The following is a 19399-nucleotide window of genomic DNA, read 5'->3' on the forward strand; positions in this document are numbered from 1 at the left end:
CCTTCGTTCAAATCTGTCATTCTGCAGACAGCATGGTGTGCTTCTGCAGAGAGAATTTTTTTTCCCATTATTTTATTTATTGATGAAAGGCAAATTGCTGATCACCTAAATCTGCAAGTCTGTAGAACACGTCGAGTAAAGGAATGAGCACTAATCCTAATGAAACAGAAAGCCAGTGAAGCTGGGAATGATGGTTGGGGGATGGGGGGGGCACCTGCGGAAAGTGTGGGCGTTACTGATGACTCATTAGGAGCGAGGAGAGTCACACGGAGTGGTGGGGGCAGGGGCCACGCAAAAGATAGACTGATGTGACCTTAACTCCGAACCTGAGCCATGTCTCTCAAGTGGAAAGGTTGTGTAGATAGTGTGAAAAACATTCATTAAAATCGCTCTGTCTCCTGTTCTCATGGTGTGACGGCGCTGAATTCAATTTGTTGTTATTTTTTAGAGATTCAGCATAACGCGATTATGTGGGGGGGGGGGGTCTGTGAGCGGCTCCTAGTTTTGCTTAAACTATGACTTGGCTTGTAAACAATAATAAAACAAGCGCACGGTGCCAGACATGGAATCACTGACTGCTGCTCTTCACAAAGCAATTTGGTGCCTTCAGTCTGCATGCAGCACTTTAAAATTATAATCAGATTCATCTGCAAAATAGAAGCTCTCCATTAAAGCAGCTGCATTTCTGCCAAACTCTCATAAGTAAGTATTGAAGGGCATACTTAACAAATTGTGCATCGCCGTCTGGGGAATTCTGTAGAAAAACTGTCAATATATTGGTCATGATTCCTGGAAAACAAAGAGACCTCACTGATATCTTTGAGAACACAGCATCCCCTAAGGATTGTATATTTTAAAGAACAACAACCCATACTGAATGAAGCCAGCATAAATGAATGAAATTCAGTCCCATCATAACCGTGGGATGATTTATTGATGCTTTCATTTATTTTTCGCCTGTGGTGTGGATGCTGGTCATAATGACCGTGGTGAGTCAGTGCTGAGTGGAGGTAGGGGCCCATCACCCAGGGGAAGGCCTGCCATACCTTCTCTGCAGCTCCACCCACCCCTTGCCAGGTGATTTCCCAGGCGACCTGTACATACTTTATCCTGAGCACCCCTACCTGATTACAGGGTATGAGGAACAAGCAGATTCTGAAAATGCATCTTTGAAGCACAAATGCAATTAGTACACAAGGCCAAATACCGGCCAGCTGGTGGAGTGACGATTTAATAGAGTGCAAATGGAATGTTCATCTTACTGACAACGATGTCCGTGCATCTCCGGAAAATGGAGTTTGGGCTCTTATTGGTGGTAGCAGGGAGTGGGACTGTTCTGTTTCTATAGATCAAGCAAGACAATTCAGACAGTTCGTCATGGTAGCCTGGCCTGGATGTGACTCTTACCAGCTCCTAATGAGTAAAGCCCGATAGCAGCTCCTCTGAGGTATTATCTATCAGTGTGATTAAGGCTTACCGAACTGGGAATCAGTCTGAATTAACAGAGGGAGAGAACACCCTCAAGGCAGACGGGAACTGAAATCGATAGCTGTTCCACTGTGGGGAATTAATGTTACATTGCAGCTCTATCGTAAGCACAGAATTTAAAGCGATCAAACTAAATAAATCAGCTATAAGTGAATAAATAAAAAGCAAATAGATAAGTGAACTGATTCGTGAAACTTTTCTTCCCATTTATATGTAGAGATCAATCAGACTGAGCCAACACTGGTATTGCATGTGTTGCGCTTTTTGCAGAGTGCATTCAGGAGTCCTGTTACTGCATGTTCACATCCTGACTGCTTCTTAAAATATTTTATATTTCTTCCATGCCAGTTGCTTTAGCGTCACGTAATAGGCATAGAAATGACACCTTTCTTAAGTATGGATTCTTTTTTTTGTTACAATTGGATTAAAATCATTATTTATTCTGGAAATCACTGTTTCCTGTTGTCTAGAAGATGATGCCATAGTTTTGCAAGCTTTCAGCGTAATTAAACTAAAAGAAACTAAGTGACTGAATGGAATAGTGGAGTAACTTTGTAAAAATTGACTAAAATTACTTTTCGTAGTATCATGTTACAGTGTTTCAATTTTTGATTCGTTTCTCCTTTTATGAATAATATCCCCGAAGTTTCATCTAGCAACCGAGTCGGTCAGTAACCGGAGGCCGAGCAGTACATGTATTCACTCTGTTATTTGATTTTTTTTCCCCCCCCAGGAACAAACTTGACTATGGCGTTCATACCTCGAGCACAAACTTACCCCAGTTTCCTGTCAGAGGAAAATACAGAAGAGCAGCAAGACCTAACGGAATATAAAGAAGCACGGTCTCCCTCTAGTGGCTATTCATCAAACTGTAACCCGGGACCTGTGCAGTGATGGGGCATGACATTGGACATTGTTATAACGGAGTAAAGTGATGGCTTCTGATCTGTGGGACGGAAAACTAATTTCATAGATTGTATCCAACTTTTTTTTTCTTTATTTCTTTTTTGGATAAGTATCTAAGAAAATTAACTCGTCCTGGATTTTTTCCATGTGGAATTAAAGGACATTCATAATGAAAACTGCAAATTCGTGTATTTTCCTTAGATATGAAAAATATACTGAACCATGGTTGATGATTTGACCAACTTAATTATAATTGCAAAGCAATGCTGAAATGACTTATTTATAATTTTGTCTAAGTTAATACTTTTCAATAATGCTTATTTATTTCACGAAAAGAAACGTGTACAAATTCGCAAGCATTTGCTTGATGCCAGAACCCCCGATTTGATGAATGCTGGAAGTTGTCCGGTCCGAACGAGCGATGAAGAACGTTGCGGCCATCGGGCTTCGGAGGATGTGCCGTGAAACGTCCGGTCAGAGACTGGCTGACGGCTCATTAACGACCCAGGAGGTGAGCGAGCCCTACGGCTATTTAGGGCTACTCGATCGGTGTGTATTTTAGCTTTATTAGCTTAGCATTATTGTTTTTATTGCGGTTTATATACCTTTATCTGTCGCCTGATGTCGGTATGTGTACCGCCCTGTGTTTCCCGTGACTTGGACCTGCTAAGCGGTTTAAATGACCGAGAGGAAATACCAATGGGGGGTGCATTTGAAAATACGACGTGCCGCCCCCCAGTTCACTCCTGATACGAGAACAATTCATCATTCTTAATAAATATGTAGCATGACACGACAAAGTGCCTTTTCATTTACACTTGGTAACCTAATAACGAGACTTATTTATGGAACGTCATCGGGGTCAAAATCCTCTGAATCAACACGTCAAATTTGTGCATCTGAAAACGTGTATTTTCGACGTCTTTGGACGTTCAAATTAGAGTGCTATCACTTCATCAGTTTTAGAGGGGAAACTGTACATGCAATCATTACAAGAAATAAAACGATTCCCCACCCGTATGCAAAACAAATAGTGGAAACCGCTTATAGTGGTCACAGTTACACTGATCAGCCACTTATACAGATCAGAAAGCTTGGGACCGAATCATTCCTGTACAAATACTATTAAAATAATTGGCTTATAATATTCAAGTAATTCAAGTAGTGTCAAAAATGAGTCACCGACATGCAGTGGCGAAACTACAATAAGCTCTATTTTATGTACAGTACAGTACATACTGTATTATAGTGTATTTTAATTATACATCCATCCATCCATTTTCCAAACCGCTTATCCTACTGGGTTGCGGGGGTTCCGGAGCCTATCCTGGAAGCAATGGGCACGAGGCAGGGAACAACCCAGGATGGCGGGCCAGCCCATCGCAGGGTACACTCACACACCATTCACTCACACATGCATTCCTACGGGCAATTTAGCAAGTCCAATTAGCCTCAGCATGTTTTTGGACTGTGGGGGGAAACCGGAGTACCCAGAGAAAACCCCAGGACGACATGGGGAGAACATGCAAACTCCACACACGTGACCCAGGCGGAGACTCGAACCCGGGTCCCAGAGGTGTGAGGCAACAGTGCTAACCGCTGCACCACCATGCCACCCCTTAATTATACACAGTTAAGTAATTTAATTTGTGCAGTACTGTCATTTGAGAAGCGTTTGAACCAACTAAACTGTATTTCGAAAGTCAGCAATGTTTCTCTAAAAAAAAACAATGCATGGAAGCTTTAATGGTCCAAACATCTTAAAAACATGCCAGATTTGCACGTCTTAAGACGCCAAAAACGAGCATGCGAGCGTGTTGATTCAGACGGCTTTGACCCCAATGGCGATCCCTACTTATTAACGTTTAAGGAGACAGTATCATGTTGACATTGTGGCACGAAAGCCCTTTATGACACTGCGTTTGTATTTTTTGTCCAAGATGTTTTCTGTTAGCAGTTAAACGTGAGAAAATGTCTTAGGAAATACAGTTTGTAGGGGAGAGAGAAAGTCGTCCCTCTTCGGTTTGGTCGCTAAATAAATTTTCAGTGTACGTAATTCCTAGTTGTCTTTTTATTCCAGCACATTATATGTGAGTGAATTTAACCTGGACATAGGTTTGATTAACAAAGGACGAGCCCTTCTAAGAAAGGTTTTTAATACTCCGTCAGTATGAAAAGAGATGAGAAGCAGCCAAACGAATGGCGATTTAAATGTGAATTTGAAAGAGAAACCCGCATTTACCATACTAATTTTCAAAATATTCTATTTTTTCAGTTAAGCAATTATGTACCAAAAGTCCCATCTTTGTATAGTTGCTCAAATATTTACAGAGATGCATCACTGCATTAGAATATAATATTAGGATTTAGGGACACGGGATTTATTTGTGTTCATAATGTTCACGTCATACAGTATCATGGCAGAGATTGTGTGTCTGTCTTTTCACAGCTGATCTGTTTTGTGGCAGTTACTTTTTTTCTTTCCTGTTGTACTGTAAGTTTTGCTGAAAAAAAAATCCATCCTGGTACACCATCAGGCAGTCCAGCTCTTTATTTCTCCTGTGTCATTTTTTTTGATGGAAAGAATAAAACGAACAATTTACACCTGGCTCATCCTTAATGCAAACACGTCACAGAGGCCACATATACGGCATTTTTATTGGGGGTATTTTAATGCATTTATTAGTTACATTTTACATGCGAGATATATTTTAATTAAAAATATCTCAACGCGTATGAAACAAGGTTACTGGGTCAGATGGTTCTTCCGATGAGCCCAGTATTCTGCATGAACGCAGTCAAATGAGGGAATCAAAATAGCAATGCATGGGTGCATGAACACGCTGCAGCAGGATCTGCCCTTTGTGGCCAGCAGGGAGCGCCAGCCGCATTCCCATCATGCTCTGCGGTGCCGCTGCCCTCACGCAACTGGGCCGTTTTACACTCGGCCTTTTCAGAGTGAGCTCTCTGCATCAGGGTATGATAGTGGAGCAGGGCAGCAGTTTATAAATAAGTGACTCTCAGGATTTCGTACTCAGCAATTTTTTGCTCCACATTTGATGCTCGTTAATTCCCGTTGTGCTCAAGTAATTTCAAAGAACTTGTGTTGGAAGTGAATTCAAACTACACTCTATCTTGAGATTAGTATCTGATGACATTCGCCACACAAACATTTTTCTGAATTCAGGAATAATCATACCTTCACTCAACCAATGATATACTGAGGCCGCGCTTGAGAAGACCATAAATTATCAGTGAAACTGAACCCTCCGGATCACGAGTAACGTAGACCGCTGCCTTCTATGTCTTCCTCTTCGTCTGGCGCGGTTGAGTCATGATGTTGCAGTAGATTGGATCTTGACGTTTGGTCCGCTTCTTTGTCTTCTTGGGAGCCCCTGACGGTTCATAGTTGTTGAGCAGCTACAAAACCATATTTTAGAGTGGATTTGAGGAGCTTGAACATCATATTTCCCAGTCAAAAATCATCTTGTTCATAGGTGTGTGTCTCTCTGCATGTTTATTTATATATGCAAAGCAGAAAGTTCAAACACTGTACTTACACTTCTTTGCAGAGGATGACACTTGGCCCTGACTTTGGCTCTGTACTTTTTCCTGGAAGAGGAAAGAGGTCTGAACTCAGTAGCTTGTTTGATGAAAGATGCAGCGAGCTGGCTTGGGGGCAGAGGCCTGAAGCAGGCGACACTACATTGATATGAACTTAAAAACTGGACATTTGGTGAAAATAGGCATGGCAAGGTGTGCTGTGAAGAAGGGGACTCAGTTCCCATGTTTCTACAGCGAGATAGGCTGCCTTAAAATGACCGTACAAGGAAGTCAGTCTATCTTTCACAAAATAATGCAGCACTTTAAAGGAAGGGAAGGAGAATAGTAACAATTAATACAATTGACAGGCAGAAGGTCCTACCTGCGCCAGAAGAACATCACTGCGATCACTACCAGTGACACCAGAACAAGTCCAGCTGCTCCAGTTCCGATATAGATCATGTGCTGAAGGGACAGGATGCCACCTACCAGAACGAGAAACAAAAGCACCAGCGCTTATTTCTATATCTAAAGCTCATCATTGGCGTTCTACTCGACAACAGAGCTTAATGTATAAAGTAAAAACTATCATCCATGTTGAGCCTGTTGAGTTTTCTTTTTTTTTTTTTTAAATCAAATTGATTTTATATTATTTTATATTGCACTGTCTAGCTGTGAAGCTTCTCAGTACAGACGCTCCTCTACTTACGAACTTTCAACTTATGAACTTTCAGACATACGAACGAAGAGGACTGTAAGTCCAAATTGTGACCCTTGGGCTCCCGTTTCCTGTCCACAACATCCATTTTTTTTTCTGCGCCCCAATTCCGCCCAGTACGACTTCTGGCTGCTACTCCCGCCGCACAGCAGCGTAGCGTGTGTACTAACAGCATCCTAGTTCTTAGTACTTGCGTATACCCTTAAAATGATGCTGAATAATGACTTACGAACATTTCAAGTTATGAAGGGCCGTTCGGAACGTAATTTATTCGTAAGTAGAGGACTGTCTGTATTGTGATTTGGGCACTAAGAAGGCAGTGCGTGTGTGTATTCTATTTATACCTTCAAGTGTATTTAGTGAGAAGAGCAGTATTTAAGTTGCTCTGTCTCCACTATGCCACATCCTGTGAGATGTAGCACCAGTGAGATATACCTCAAGGCTGTGTAATGTAAAGACACTGTGGGGGTCTGCAGGGGTGGGTTGCCAAGATGGTTATGTGTCAGCGAGTCTCAGTTTGACTTTTTTCCTAAATCAAATTACCTTATGCGGGTAGCTTGCAAGCAGACTTGGTTTAGTTCATCTTGATTATTATGTATTATTGTAAATGGATAACAGAAACCGTGAATTTCGTTAAAGACATGCTCACCCCCTTGGGAAACAGTCAGCAATGTGGTTTGACCCACAACCTCCATGTCAAATAAGCAGCGATACAGGCCATCATCTTCCTCGGACACGTTGGTGAGCTGCAGGCTGGCGTTCAGAATGCTGTTACAGCTGACGTCAGCCAAGTCTTTGTAGCTGACGGCCTTGAGGCTGCCGTTGGGCAGACGCCGGCACAGAGCCAGGGTCTGGACCTTCCTCCCTCTCGCCATCTCAAACGCCACTTGCTGGACTGTTCTGTTGCCTAGATGGTTGCAGCTAATGGTGACATTACCGCCTCTCTCAGCTCTGATGTCTTCGTCAGCTTTGCGTTCGTCGAAGTCCACTGCGAGACAAAGGACACAGTGGTCGACGGCCCAGAAAAGTCATTTGAAAATGTAATTTCAGTGAACAAAGTGAACATTTCGTTGTGCGGTACCTGATTTTTTCACGGAGACATTGCTGGTCCATGATCCTAATGGAAATGACTGTATGGAGCAGTGGTACTGGCCAACATCTCGCTCGCTAACATTACTCAGGGAGATGCTTCCGTCCATCGGGGAAGACTTGAGGAACTTCACCCTTCCTGCGTAACCATTGGATATGTCCATTCCGTGTATGGGGTGGTAAACAGCGAATGTCCTCAGTTCCCTCGTCCAGGAAACCATGGTGAGGTTTCCGCTCCAGGGGCACACACAGTCCAGAGTCATCCCTTCCTCCAGCTTCACAACCGAACCCTGAGCCACCTGGAGATGGACAACTGTGGTGCAGAATAAAAGCTTTGAATGCACAGTAGATTACATTAAACGGTAAACCGTAACACACCAATTAAACCAGATTTGTCTATTTAAAATACATTTAAAAATGAAGGGAACTTATGTATTGATTTTATTTTATTATTGTCTATTATTCTTGTTTGTTTTTTGATTACCGAAGCATTCAGAATCTGCTTCCATGCTGCAATCTTAACTACAGCTGTTGTGTTTCATATTGCTGCTCAAACCACATTGACCAAGACCTCACTTCAAACCTTTTTTTAAGAACAGTTGAGATATCAAAGCAAAGTCGGTCTTGATATTAATGTTAAACAGAAGCAACAGAAAATCCCATAATAAGAAAGACCCACCCATCCCTCTGGAGCCTGAGCACCTCAGAGCTTTCTGACTGCTTCAGTGACTTCGGCCCTAAAGATAAAGGTAAGTCCTTCTTTGAGTCTTCCAGCTCTACTTCCTCCGAAGAATCAGATACTAACTAAACTGTCTGCTTGTTTGCTAGAACCTGTACCCTCAAACTTCATATGAGAAATAACCAAGTTTACCTTTGAGGCAAATTTACCAAGTTGCCATATATATAGTTAGTTTTGTCTTCTGGTCTTTATGAAGCTTTATCTAGACCCCAGCTGCCTGACTACAAACCCTACAGTTTTACAGAACCACCTACACGTCTCCATCTTCACCTGGGATATAGCACTCGCCGAAACACTGAATGACTCTTCAGACTAGAGTAAGTCTGGCCACGTGCTTCTGTGTTCGAGCACTATGCTTGACCACTGACAACACCAGCACTCTCCTCTTCCTGTCATCGGGTCTTTTCCTTAAGGACATTTTGCGCCCTTCCTCACACTTCTGCATTCGGGGACATTAATAAAAGCAAATATCGACCATCGCAAAGCATGCAGCACATTAGGAAATGCTAACTCGGGTTTAACAGACATCTTGCGGAGCATCTTTCGCAACAAAAGGACTTTAGAAAAGCAAAAACCTGCCTTCATGTCATTAAAATTATACACTTTCTACGGTACCTTTGCAGGCTAAAAAAACTCACGGTGCTGCAGCTCATATTCATGAGATTGCAGTATTATTTTTTAAATGTATATAAATTTGAGTGCAAGTACTGCAAGTACAATTTTTTTAAGTGTTGTGCTGTTCTGATGTTCGGTTTAGTGGTTCAGGCGCCGCCCCCCCAATACTGCAAATAACCAGGGTTTCATTTTCTTGTTTGCACACATTTTATTTTTGTTAGCATGCAATAGCTTCTTAAGCTCCCCTTCTTTATAAGTATGTGGTCTTGTGCCTGGAAAGTCCCCCTACATTTCTATTTACCCCCCCCCCCCCCCCCCCCCCCCCGTGACATCTGCAGCCCATCTGAGATCCCACAACCTACTAACTACACCAGCAGACACTAATGAAAATTGTCTTGGTGGGATTATTTCCATTTTTTTTTAACAATCTGTAAAGTCCGTTGTAATCATATTGACTAAACTGTGGATCATTGTTCATTGCGGGGTCACATAATGCTTTCAGTGACTATCTGACAAGACTTAGGGATTCCTTTCTCACTCAAATCCCAGCATCGGGCAAATTTTGTATCAGTTTTGATTTATTTTTTTTTTTTATCTTTATATGATTTTCAATTCACATTTAAAATCCAGCTTTACTTTTATTTAGTTTCATCCATCCATCCATTGTCCAAACTGCTTATCCTACTGGGTCGCGGGGGGTCCGGAGCCTATCCCGAAAGCAATGGGCACGAGGCAGGGAACAACCCAGGATGGGGGGCCAGCCCATCGCAGGGCACACTCACACACCATTCACTCTCACACGCACTCCTACGGGCAATTTAGCAACTCCAATTAGCCTCAGCATGTCTTTGGACTGTGGGGGGAAACCGGAGTACCCGGAGGAAACCCCACGACGACAGGGGAGAACATGCAAACTCTGCACACATGTAACCCAGGCGGAGACTCGACCCCGGGTCCCAGAGGTGTGAGGCAACAGTGCTAACCATTGCACCACCATGCCTCCCCCTAAATAATTATTTAAATGACAATTTAAATTATAATTTAAATAACCATTTCAATGACATTTATTGAATATTATCACAAAACACCCTCCATGCAACTTGTGCAAACACGAACAATCCTCTGGTTTCCTTCCACTATCCAAAATCATGCAACTTCAGTGGCAAAAATGACTGCATGTGTGACTGAGTGTGCACCAAATGCAATGAATGTTTAATAAAATTATATTTTATATTATAAATTTCACTATTATTTATATAATAAACGACTAGCCCAGATTAACTCGGTAGACAAAGCATTACGACCAGCCCCATGTGAAACAAATAATTCTGTCTTGTAAAAATGGTGCATGTCTGAGATATTTGACGGAAGATTACCATTTGGTGCTCATAGTTGACTTGTTGAAGGTTGAATCCAAAAGTAATGGCCAGGGATAAAGATCAGAGTGACTCTGACAGCCAAATGCTTATGGTCAGCTGTGGTGAGTAATGTAATGTGGTGTGAGGAGGGAAAACACACGATTCACATGATCCGATATTAATGGCAAAATACGATACATTTTACAATTGAATGTATATTATTATTAGAGGCTGTCATGTCAGTGTTACAGACCATAAAGGCAGGATTTCTCCATTATCTCCTGTTTATGTCTTCAGACTTCTCCATTTTCACAATTACTATATGATATCTGCATATTTCAAGTCCATCACTGACCTCCCTCCTTGACGCTCTGCAGTTTGCATAGAGAGCAAATCACTGGGTGATTACTATTAACCTGCCCCCCTCCCTGCATTCTCCAAGATCTGCTTTCCCTGAACGTATGTTAGGATCCTGTTTGTCGACTTCAGTGTTGCTCCATTGCTTCTCTACAGCAAACAGACTGAGCTAGCGGTTGCCCCCAGCTCTGTCAGTGAATATCCAACAGGAAGCAGTATGAAAGGCTGCCCCCCACCCGCCCCACCAGTCTGACCCTATGGTCATCAGCACAGGATCCCCCCCAGGGCTGTGTTCTCTAACCCCAACTGTTTTCACTTTACAAAATCGTAAAGTTTGTGCATTACACAACAGTAGTGGGACTCATTTCTAGGGCTGGGCGATATATATAGATAAAATATTGCATCATGATTATAAACACATCACTGTCAATTTGAATACTTTATCGTGATGTAGCTGAAACACACATTTTCTTGGATAAATGACCGTTATAATGCACCATTTTACACAAATTCCATCAAGGTATGAGTCTGTTTTTGGCATAATTTATCATTATACCAGTCACATGCTCCATAACTATTATTATTTTATTTTTTTCCTTCTACTTTTGTCCTGTCCGGCAGCTTCATTACGGTCTGAATGCACTGCTGTGCCAAGCTCTGCATAGGCCCCTCATGTCAATCGAATTCTTTGTATTTTATTTATTTCATTTCTAGCACATGTAAAATATTGCAGTGGCTGAGCTTTCCGAAGAGGAGGGACAGATTGGGGGGGGGGGGGGGGGGGGAAAGAGATAAAAGAAAAGAACAAAAGAAAAAGGAGTAAGTGAGAAACATAAGTCACGAGTGATATGAGTAAAGTAGGAAACACAACCTCCAACTGCTGCATCTGTAAAGGAGAGGGAAGGAGAGAAATGGCCAAAGACCAACAGCATCTGAAAGAAGTGCAGAGATGGATAAATAAAATAGATAAAAATAAAGAGTGAAGAAAGTAACGCAGCTATACAAGCATATAAAATCTTAAGTGTGCTAGGAGGGGTGCGTGCAAGTATATGTACATGTGTGCTCAATTGTGTAGGTGAGATGTGGGCTTGTGTGCGTGTGTTGTGTGCGTGTGTTGTGTGCGTGTGTTGTGTGCGTGAGTTTTCAACATGGAATGTACCAAATAGCAAGCGACAAGAACAATAACTATTATTAAAACAATTTGGTTGTCATAATCAGGAAAACTGAAAATCACCTGTCATATTTTACTATTGTTTACATAAGAATTTTTCAGAATATTGTGATAACTTCCAATATTATGAAAATATTGTGACGATATTTTTAGGGCTTATCGCCCAGTCCAGTCAAGCCTGTTCCTTGGAGCGAACAGCGTGGCAGAGAGAGAAAAAACCAAAATGTACTGTTTGTGTTTTCTAGTGTGTGTTTTATAAAAATTAGACTTCACTTTACAGTTCATTCAATTCATCACCTTTTTCATATTCTGTTTATGAGCAATTCTAAGGGAATTTTAAGCAAAAAGAACTGAAGTAAAGAAATATTGAATTATATTGTGACAATTATCAATATCATTTGATATGAAAAATATGATGATAAAACATCGCCCAGCCATACTCATTTCCAATAATGATGAGACCTCCTGTCGCAAATAAGTGGGCCATCATGCCATCATGGCGTGTCAGCAACCCGAAACTCAACGTGTTCAAGAGAGTGGAAATGAGAGTCAACTTCTGTCTCCAACCGCCTGCCTGCCTTCCCCTGGAAAATAATGGCCAAGTCGTTTCTGTAGTTGTCATTCAAATTGCTGGGGACCAACATCACCAACATACTGAGGTTGGGCGTGCAAGTCACTTCCATCACCAAAAAAAGCCCAGAAGAGGCTGTTCTTCCCACGCCATCTCAAGGAGCTCAACATCTCCCAACGCATCCTACTGAACTTCTACTCTGCCATCACTGAGAGTGTAGCGACGCCCTCCATTACCATCTGGTTTCCTGCTGTCTCCTCCCACTTGAAGACCAGTTAACGACGTGAGGTCCACTCAGCTGAGAAAATCACCGGCTGTCGGCTGACAACACTAAAAGAGCTGATCGCCGCCGGGACATAGGGGACAGCTGGGAGGATTGCAGCTGATTCCTCCCACCCAGGCAGTCACCTCGTCACCAAACTGCCATCACAGAGGAAGTTCAAGTACATCATGACGTCAAATGCATTTTCCCCTCACGGTTTACCTGCATTATCGTTTCAACCTGCATTACAACAAATAACCACTTTTTTGGTACTTGCACTAGTTCTGATCTTAAATTTGTAAAGATGTCTTGTACTGTCTTTTGTATAATTCTCTTGTGTAAATTTTCGTTTTCCTTTTATTTGTGTTCCTATTTTACACAGTGTGCTGTGAAGTGTTTCTCCTGTATGTCTTAGTATCGTTATGTACTTCATATCTGGCATCAAACCACAAACAGTTCTGTTCATTTAATTATGTTCGTACATACTGGCATTAAAGTGAGATTCTGATATATTCAAATATTATTAGAGCCTTTTTTCCTTGTGAATGGCAATAAATGGGAAATCTCAGGTTGACTTTGCAAACGAAGGCTTTCCTAAAATGAGTCACTAGTCTCGTGAAGGATGGCTGAAGGCTGTAAACCTAAAGCTCTGAGCGTCACGCATGCATCTGCAGTGGTGAAACAGCCCCAGTGTGACCCTCAGGATGCGAACTGTTCTTATTTGAACTGGTTCAGCTCTCTGCTAATGTGCTGCGATTCTCATTTGCATTCACCGATGTTTGGCATCGGTTTTTGGGGCCCCTGTGTGTGTTACAGTTACAGTGAGCTCAGGAGCGCATACTGTACAGAGTGACCTACTTACTACAGCACAGCACTGGATAAACAAACACTGTTAAAATGATTAATGTAAAACGTTACACAGTCAGTAAGCCAGTTTAATGATGATATGTACTCTCTGTGCAGCAGCTTACGGGAAATTTAGATACAAACCACAGGCAGCACCATGATATGAAAATGAACAATAACCTAAACTGAATTTGTCAAATGAAGCTCACAAAACCAGCCCTCAGTATTATTCCCGATCAGACAAAAAAAAAACAGAGAGGAGAGGCGATGTGGCGAGAGCTTCAGCTTAAGGCTGCCCCAAGCCAGCATACAGAGCACTGCAGCAGTCACACTCTCCCCCGAGGCGACCGAACGCAGTGAGATTAAGTAGGAGCCACATTCGAGCTGCAGCGATGACCTGGATACACCTGCGCTGTGTGATGCCTCAGCTGATAACGGCATCCTGCTACAAACGGTGTTTAATGAAGTGAGAGAGGGCGGGTTGAAAATAAGCTGAAGTCAGGCGATAAAGAACCCTTAAAAATAAGAAGCTTTAAATAAACAAACTGAACACAACACTACTAAAGCACAATCACTGAAGCTGACAAAGGTTTGCTCTCCACACACACACACACACACACACACACACATTTGAAAGGTAACGGGTAATGTCTTCAAACCTCTAAACTTAACAATGACCCCCCAGGTGCCCAGAAACACAAAAAAGCCACCAAGGAAAATGCCCCCCCCCCCACCCCCCATCAGGAATCCACTTTTTAGCCTAAAGTAAAAACATTTTCTTTTTCTCAGGAAAAAGTCTGAGTAAGAAATCTTAGTTAAAGGTATTACTAGAGCTATCAGCGTAGAAAAAAAGCAAATGGTATTACAAAACAAATCAAAATTGCTTTCAGAGTAAAAGAGTTTATAATTTTATTATGAAGAAAGAGAGACATTACCTGTAAGTGAACTGAGGAAGATGATATGTACCATGAAGTACCAGTAATCCTTTTTCAAGGCATCCATCTTACTACTCTGAGCCAGAATGAATACGGCATTGATGAGTATAGAGGCACTTCCTGTTTGAGCTACAGAGAGGCGTTTCAGCACGAAAGCCGTGGCACCAGACAATGATGCACATTAGCGCCAAACCACGCTAACTTTTGGGTGTTGGGATAGTACACAGGCACGTCATTTCGGCTAATCGATTCCACACGCTTTAATTGATTTCACAGTCAAACGGCCATATAAAAAATCGTAAGAATAATAAACACAAAGAAAAAGACATTTGAGGAATCCGTAAAAAACATTTCAGCGCAGCTGAAAATGATGGGAAGCAGGATAATCGGGAATGTTTGCGGGAATTCTGGGAGGCGGCTAATGATTTAAAAGCTGCGTGAGGTTTTCAAGGCACTTCAGCAGATAGGAGTTAAGGGCTTCGCCTCGGTTTGTTTCTCCATCTGTAAAAGAAGGAAAGTGAGGCTGTGCAGGAAAGTGGATACAGAGTGTATAATAGAGTGTGTTTAATACAGGGAGTCAGCCAGTGGAGCTCGAATGCCCAGACACGTCGCGTATGAGAATAAACCCAGACCTTCCCGTGCCGAGGTCAGCGCCTCTTCTGCCTTAATCCTGATGGACGGATTCTTCAGAATCACCTTAGCCTTTGGAAGAAGGGTGGAAGCACATGTCAGCGTGCAGGTCCAAACCGTCCGGGACAAACAGAACCTGAACGTGATCCGACCCGTGCAAGAATGAAAGTAGCTGTCTGAGGATATATGAAAATGAAATCTACCATTGTAATGAAACTAAAATCTATGCCTTCGATAAAGTGGATTCAAACTTCATTTGAAATCTCCTCAATCCATTGCACTGTTGGACGGGTGATTGATGATTTTCCAGTGTATGTGTGTTTCCAGTAAGCCTGAATCACACACCATCGAGTCCTTACCCAGAAGAATGGGCAAGAAACATCACCCTGAGCACCCAGATACTGTTTATTCATGTATGCATCTATAAACGAATGCATGTATTTCTGCATGTATGCTTGTGTGCATGTGTGCATGCAGGTATGTGCGTGTGCATCCCTGTGCATCTGTAAGAATGCATGTGTATAATTTGTAAGGACATGGACGTCTGGGAATCTAAAGCTTCCACCATCGACCTGCAACCCTCACCTTGGCGCAGTGATTCCGGATGATCCAGAAAATACACAATGATGATTCGCTAAGACAGCAGCTTAGCACTGGCTTGAAGAGGCACGGCTGTGTCATGGGGGGGAAACCGGATCGCTAGTGGGACCCGGCGGCTTTACAGGGCCCGTATACAGAGGCTGCATCCCACCCCACGGCACTACCAAGACACTTAAAATGAGAGTGACGGAGGATCACCATTCCACTGGAAAGCCCAGAATATTAACTGACAGATTGCAGTGCCTCCTCTGGGACCACAGACAGACCCGATTCCTCTTCTGAAGCTAACAGAGCGTGATCTTGGCGTGAGAGCGCTACCTTCTGATAATTGTGCAGCAGGGCCCAAAGAGCCGACGCGCCGATGGCACGGATGTGTGGCTGGTTGCTCTCCAGGCAGGACACCAGAACGCTGACCGATTTAACTGGAAGCAGACGATGTTCAGGTCAAAAGAGAAGGCAAACAAAAGTCATTAATGCATTAGCATCAGCACTGCCAGTCCTCCATGTCTATCATACAGCACACATTTCAGGGGTGTGTGTTTATCCAGACAATTCTGCCAAATCACCCATCACATGCGAAGGATCCTGGCCTCCAAAACATAATGTTTGTAACGGCAGCAAAATAAGGGTTTGGCAAGGCTGCGTCCCAACCCAGTTCATTCCCGACCTGCTCTGCAGTGGCCTCAGGCGTCATGTGACGCCCCAAGTAGAGACCCACCGCTGGCCAGGACTTTGGGCTTGTTGGCAGAGCAGAAGCTGACATTGTGCAAGATGAGGAGGGTCAGCGGCCGGTGGCTGTCCCGCTTGTGCAGTGCCAGCTCCGCTATCAGCTCCAGTGCGCCGTCCATCTTCAGAATCATCTGCTGGCCGTCTTCGCTGAAGGACAAGCTGAGGAGCAACTTCAGCCAGAGGCTCAGGGCAGGATTGGGGGCCTTTGACCTGGGCTTCAGTAGAGACAGTGCCAGAAAATGCTGAAAGAAATTGCTCTGAAAGACAAGGACAGAAGAAGGGAGATGGGAAAACCAGCATCCGTGAGGGCTGCTCATAACCCAGAGCTCGGCGAACTCTTGCCAATCGACCCCAGCTGGCTGGATACCTTCTGTAGGAGCCCCTTACAGTCGCGGGATGCTGCCAGATTGGCCAACAGGCAGAAGGCCAAGCGCTGAGGGCCGCTGTTTTCAGGCGCCAGAAGTGTGGCCAACTTCATGACGCTATGCATCAGGGAGCCCCCGGTGGGGCTCCTCTGGACGGGAGCGTGTCCTGGGCCGCCCCAGCACAGCGAGCTGCAGGCTGCAGGAAGGGGCCATGTTACCACGATCAAGGGCAAATACACAAAGCTTTCTTTCATCTAAAAGAATGATATTTCTCCGTTTCTGTAAATACACAAGCCATAATTAAACACCTAGTGTTAGATAAAGGCTGTTATGTCATAAATAACAACATAAAGAGCCCCTACAATGGAAAGAATGAGAAGTATCGAGTCGCGCCCCCTCAGTGCTGGTAAGTGTGTTTCCGTGATGCATGGATTTCCTGTAAAGACCTCCTTGAAGCATAGTGTTCAGTGGGGAAGCCTAACCTCAGTGTGCATAAATACTCACATGTGCAGCAAACTGTGATCTTAGGCTTCTGTGAACAACATCAGGGCCTGTTTCTGACACCCACCAGCAATACCAGCAAATATCAGCTCTCTAAGTTTTTCACCTCATAGTGAAACCCAAATATACTACAAACAAATGGAATGAAGTGACCTGTGACCTTTTTATACAATCCTGATTTGACCTACCTGTTTATACCTTCCTGATAGTGTCTTCGTGATTCTGTTTTTCCATTTGTACCATTCTGTTTATACCTTCCTGATAGTGTCTTCCTGATTCTGTTTTTCCATTTGTTCCTTTCTGCTTATACCTTCCTGATTGTGTCTTCCTGATTCCGTTTTTCCATTTGTACCTTTCTGTTTATACCTTCCTGATTGTCTTCCTGATTCTGTTTTTCCATTTGTACCTTTCTGTTTATACCTTCCTGATTGTCTTCCTGATTCTGTTTTTCCATTTGTACCTTTCTGTTAATACCTTCCCATTTGTGCTTTTCTATTTGTACCTTCCTCACACAATGGCACAATAAATATTCAAAGGATCTCTAATTCAGAGTAAAACATATTCGAAGGGGAACAATTAAAAAAAAAAATAAAAATGTTTTCGGCAGTCATAACATGCTCCATATGGAAGAGAATGTTCGAGACCGAAAAGCATCTTTCTCATGAATCCTGAGGATCACAGAGGCTGACCTGAGCACAGAGGCTGACCTGAGCACAGAGGCTGACCTGAGCACAGAGGCTGACCTGAGCACAGAGGCTGACCTGAGCCCAGGGAGGTGAGAGGCTTGCAGGTGGCTGAAAGTCACTCAAGGATGGAAAAACGTGTGAGAATGCTGACAGCTAGGCGAGACGTCTCAAGAGAGCGGCCAGCATCAGCCTGTCACGTCACCCAACAAGCACAGTGACTTATTCATCCTCCAGTTCACAAACAGCACTCAATGGCGTCATCGGAGGAGGACAGCCATGTATAAGAGTGATGTCAGGCTCCTTTTGTGATGAAGGATGGTTCTACAGCATGGTTCTTACGGGCGGGACGTTGTCAGACCTGCATACAAACATGTACAGTAGGGGCCATACAAGCTACTGAGAATGATTTTGAGGTGCTGCAGTGAAATTTTGGCAAGATGGACTAGCCTGCTGCATCATTTTTTCACTTTGATTTTCGGGGTGTCTTTGAATTCAGCCCTCTGTAGGTGGATAATTTTCATTTCCATCAAACGATGTGGCATCCTTTCGTTCATAACACATTACCCAGTCTGCATCAGTATAGATATCCAGCATGATTTTTTTCCCATTGAGATATGATGTGTATTCAAAGTGTTCCTATGATTTTTTTGAGCAGTGTATTTATGTAACATAAGATCGCAGTACCATAAACAAGCTGATTGGTTCCCTTTTCCAGGGTCATGAGTTGTATGGATAGCGTCTTCTTCAAGTTAAATTAAGATAACGGACAAATAGGGTAAACGTTTTAAGGAATATAGGTAATCTCACTACAAACTAAAACAGAAGTCCATCCATCCATCTATCCATCCATCCATCATCTCCCGCTTATTCCGAGGTCGGGTCGCGGGGGCAGCAGTCTCAGCAGGGAGGCCCAGACTTCCCTCTCCCCGGCCACTTCATCCAGCTCCTCTGGGGGGATCCCGAGGCCTTCCCAGGCCAGCGGAGAGACATAGTCCCTCCAGCGTGTCCTGGGTCTTCCCCGGGGCCTCCTCCGAGTGGGACATGCCCGGAACACCTCCCCAGGGAGGCATCCAGAAGGCATCCTAATCAGATGCCCGAGCCACCTCATCTGGCTCCTCTCAATGCGGAGGAGCAGCGGCTCTACTCTGAATCCCTCCCGAATGACCGAGATCCTCACCCTATCTCTAAGGGAGAGCCCAGCCACCCTGCGAAGGAAACTCATTTCGTCCGCTTGCACTCGCGATCTCCTTCCTTCGGTCACTACCCAAAGCTCGCGACCACAGGTGAGGG

The 19399-nt window shown here is 43.5% G+C and overlaps 3 protein-coding genes across 5 annotated transcripts in view; 1 reads left to right on the forward strand and 2 right to left on the reverse strand.

The window, feature by feature from the left end:
* The window catches only part of dok6 (docking protein 6), a 45808-nt gene extending 40812 nt beyond the window's left edge, over window positions 1–4996 (forward strand). Inside the window, exon 8 of the mRNA XM_048976936.1 lies at window positions 2222–4996. Coding sequence (XP_048832893.1) covers window positions 2222–2382 — 161 coding nt within the window. The 3' untranslated portion in view covers window positions 2383–4996. The remainder of the gene's footprint in view (window positions 1–2221) is intronic.
* A 38-nt stretch (window positions 4997–5034) lies between these two features.
* On the reverse strand, window positions 5035–14721 carry cd226 (CD226 molecule). The gene is made up of 6 exons (XM_048976937.1): window positions 14599–14721; window positions 7737–8057; window positions 7305–7643; window positions 6320–6422; window positions 5955–6006; window positions 5035–5814 (listed from the first exon to the last, which is right to left on the reverse strand). The coding sequence occupies exons 1-6, from the start codon at window positions 14663–14665 to the stop codon at window positions 5695–5697; spliced, it is 1002 nt and encodes a 333-aa protein (XP_048832894.1). The 5' UTR covers window positions 14666–14721; the 3' UTR covers window positions 5035–5694.
* Window positions 13732–19399, reverse strand: part of rttn (rotatin) — a 29364-nt gene continuing 23696 nt past the window's right edge. For all 3 annotated transcript variants that reach the window (XM_048976927.1, XM_048976925.1, XM_048976926.1), the window contains exons 45-49: window positions 16925–17118; window positions 16547–16814; window positions 16147–16250; window positions 15231–15300; window positions 13732–15099 (exon numbers count right to left, since the gene is read on the reverse strand). In XM_048976927.1, coding sequence (XP_048832884.1) covers window positions 15017–15099; window positions 15231–15300; window positions 16147–16250; window positions 16547–16814; window positions 16925–17118 — 719 coding nt within the window. In that variant the 3' untranslated portion in view covers window positions 13732–15016. The remainder of the gene's footprint in view (window positions 15100–15230; window positions 15301–16146; window positions 16251–16546; window positions 16815–16924; window positions 17119–19399) is intronic.

Source organism: Brienomyrus brachyistius, chromosome 15, assembly GCF_023856365.1.
Source record: "Brienomyrus brachyistius isolate T26 chromosome 15, BBRACH_0.4, whole genome shotgun sequence".
Classification (NCBI taxonomy): Eukaryota; Metazoa; Chordata; class Actinopteri; order Osteoglossiformes; family Mormyridae; genus Brienomyrus; species Brienomyrus brachyistius.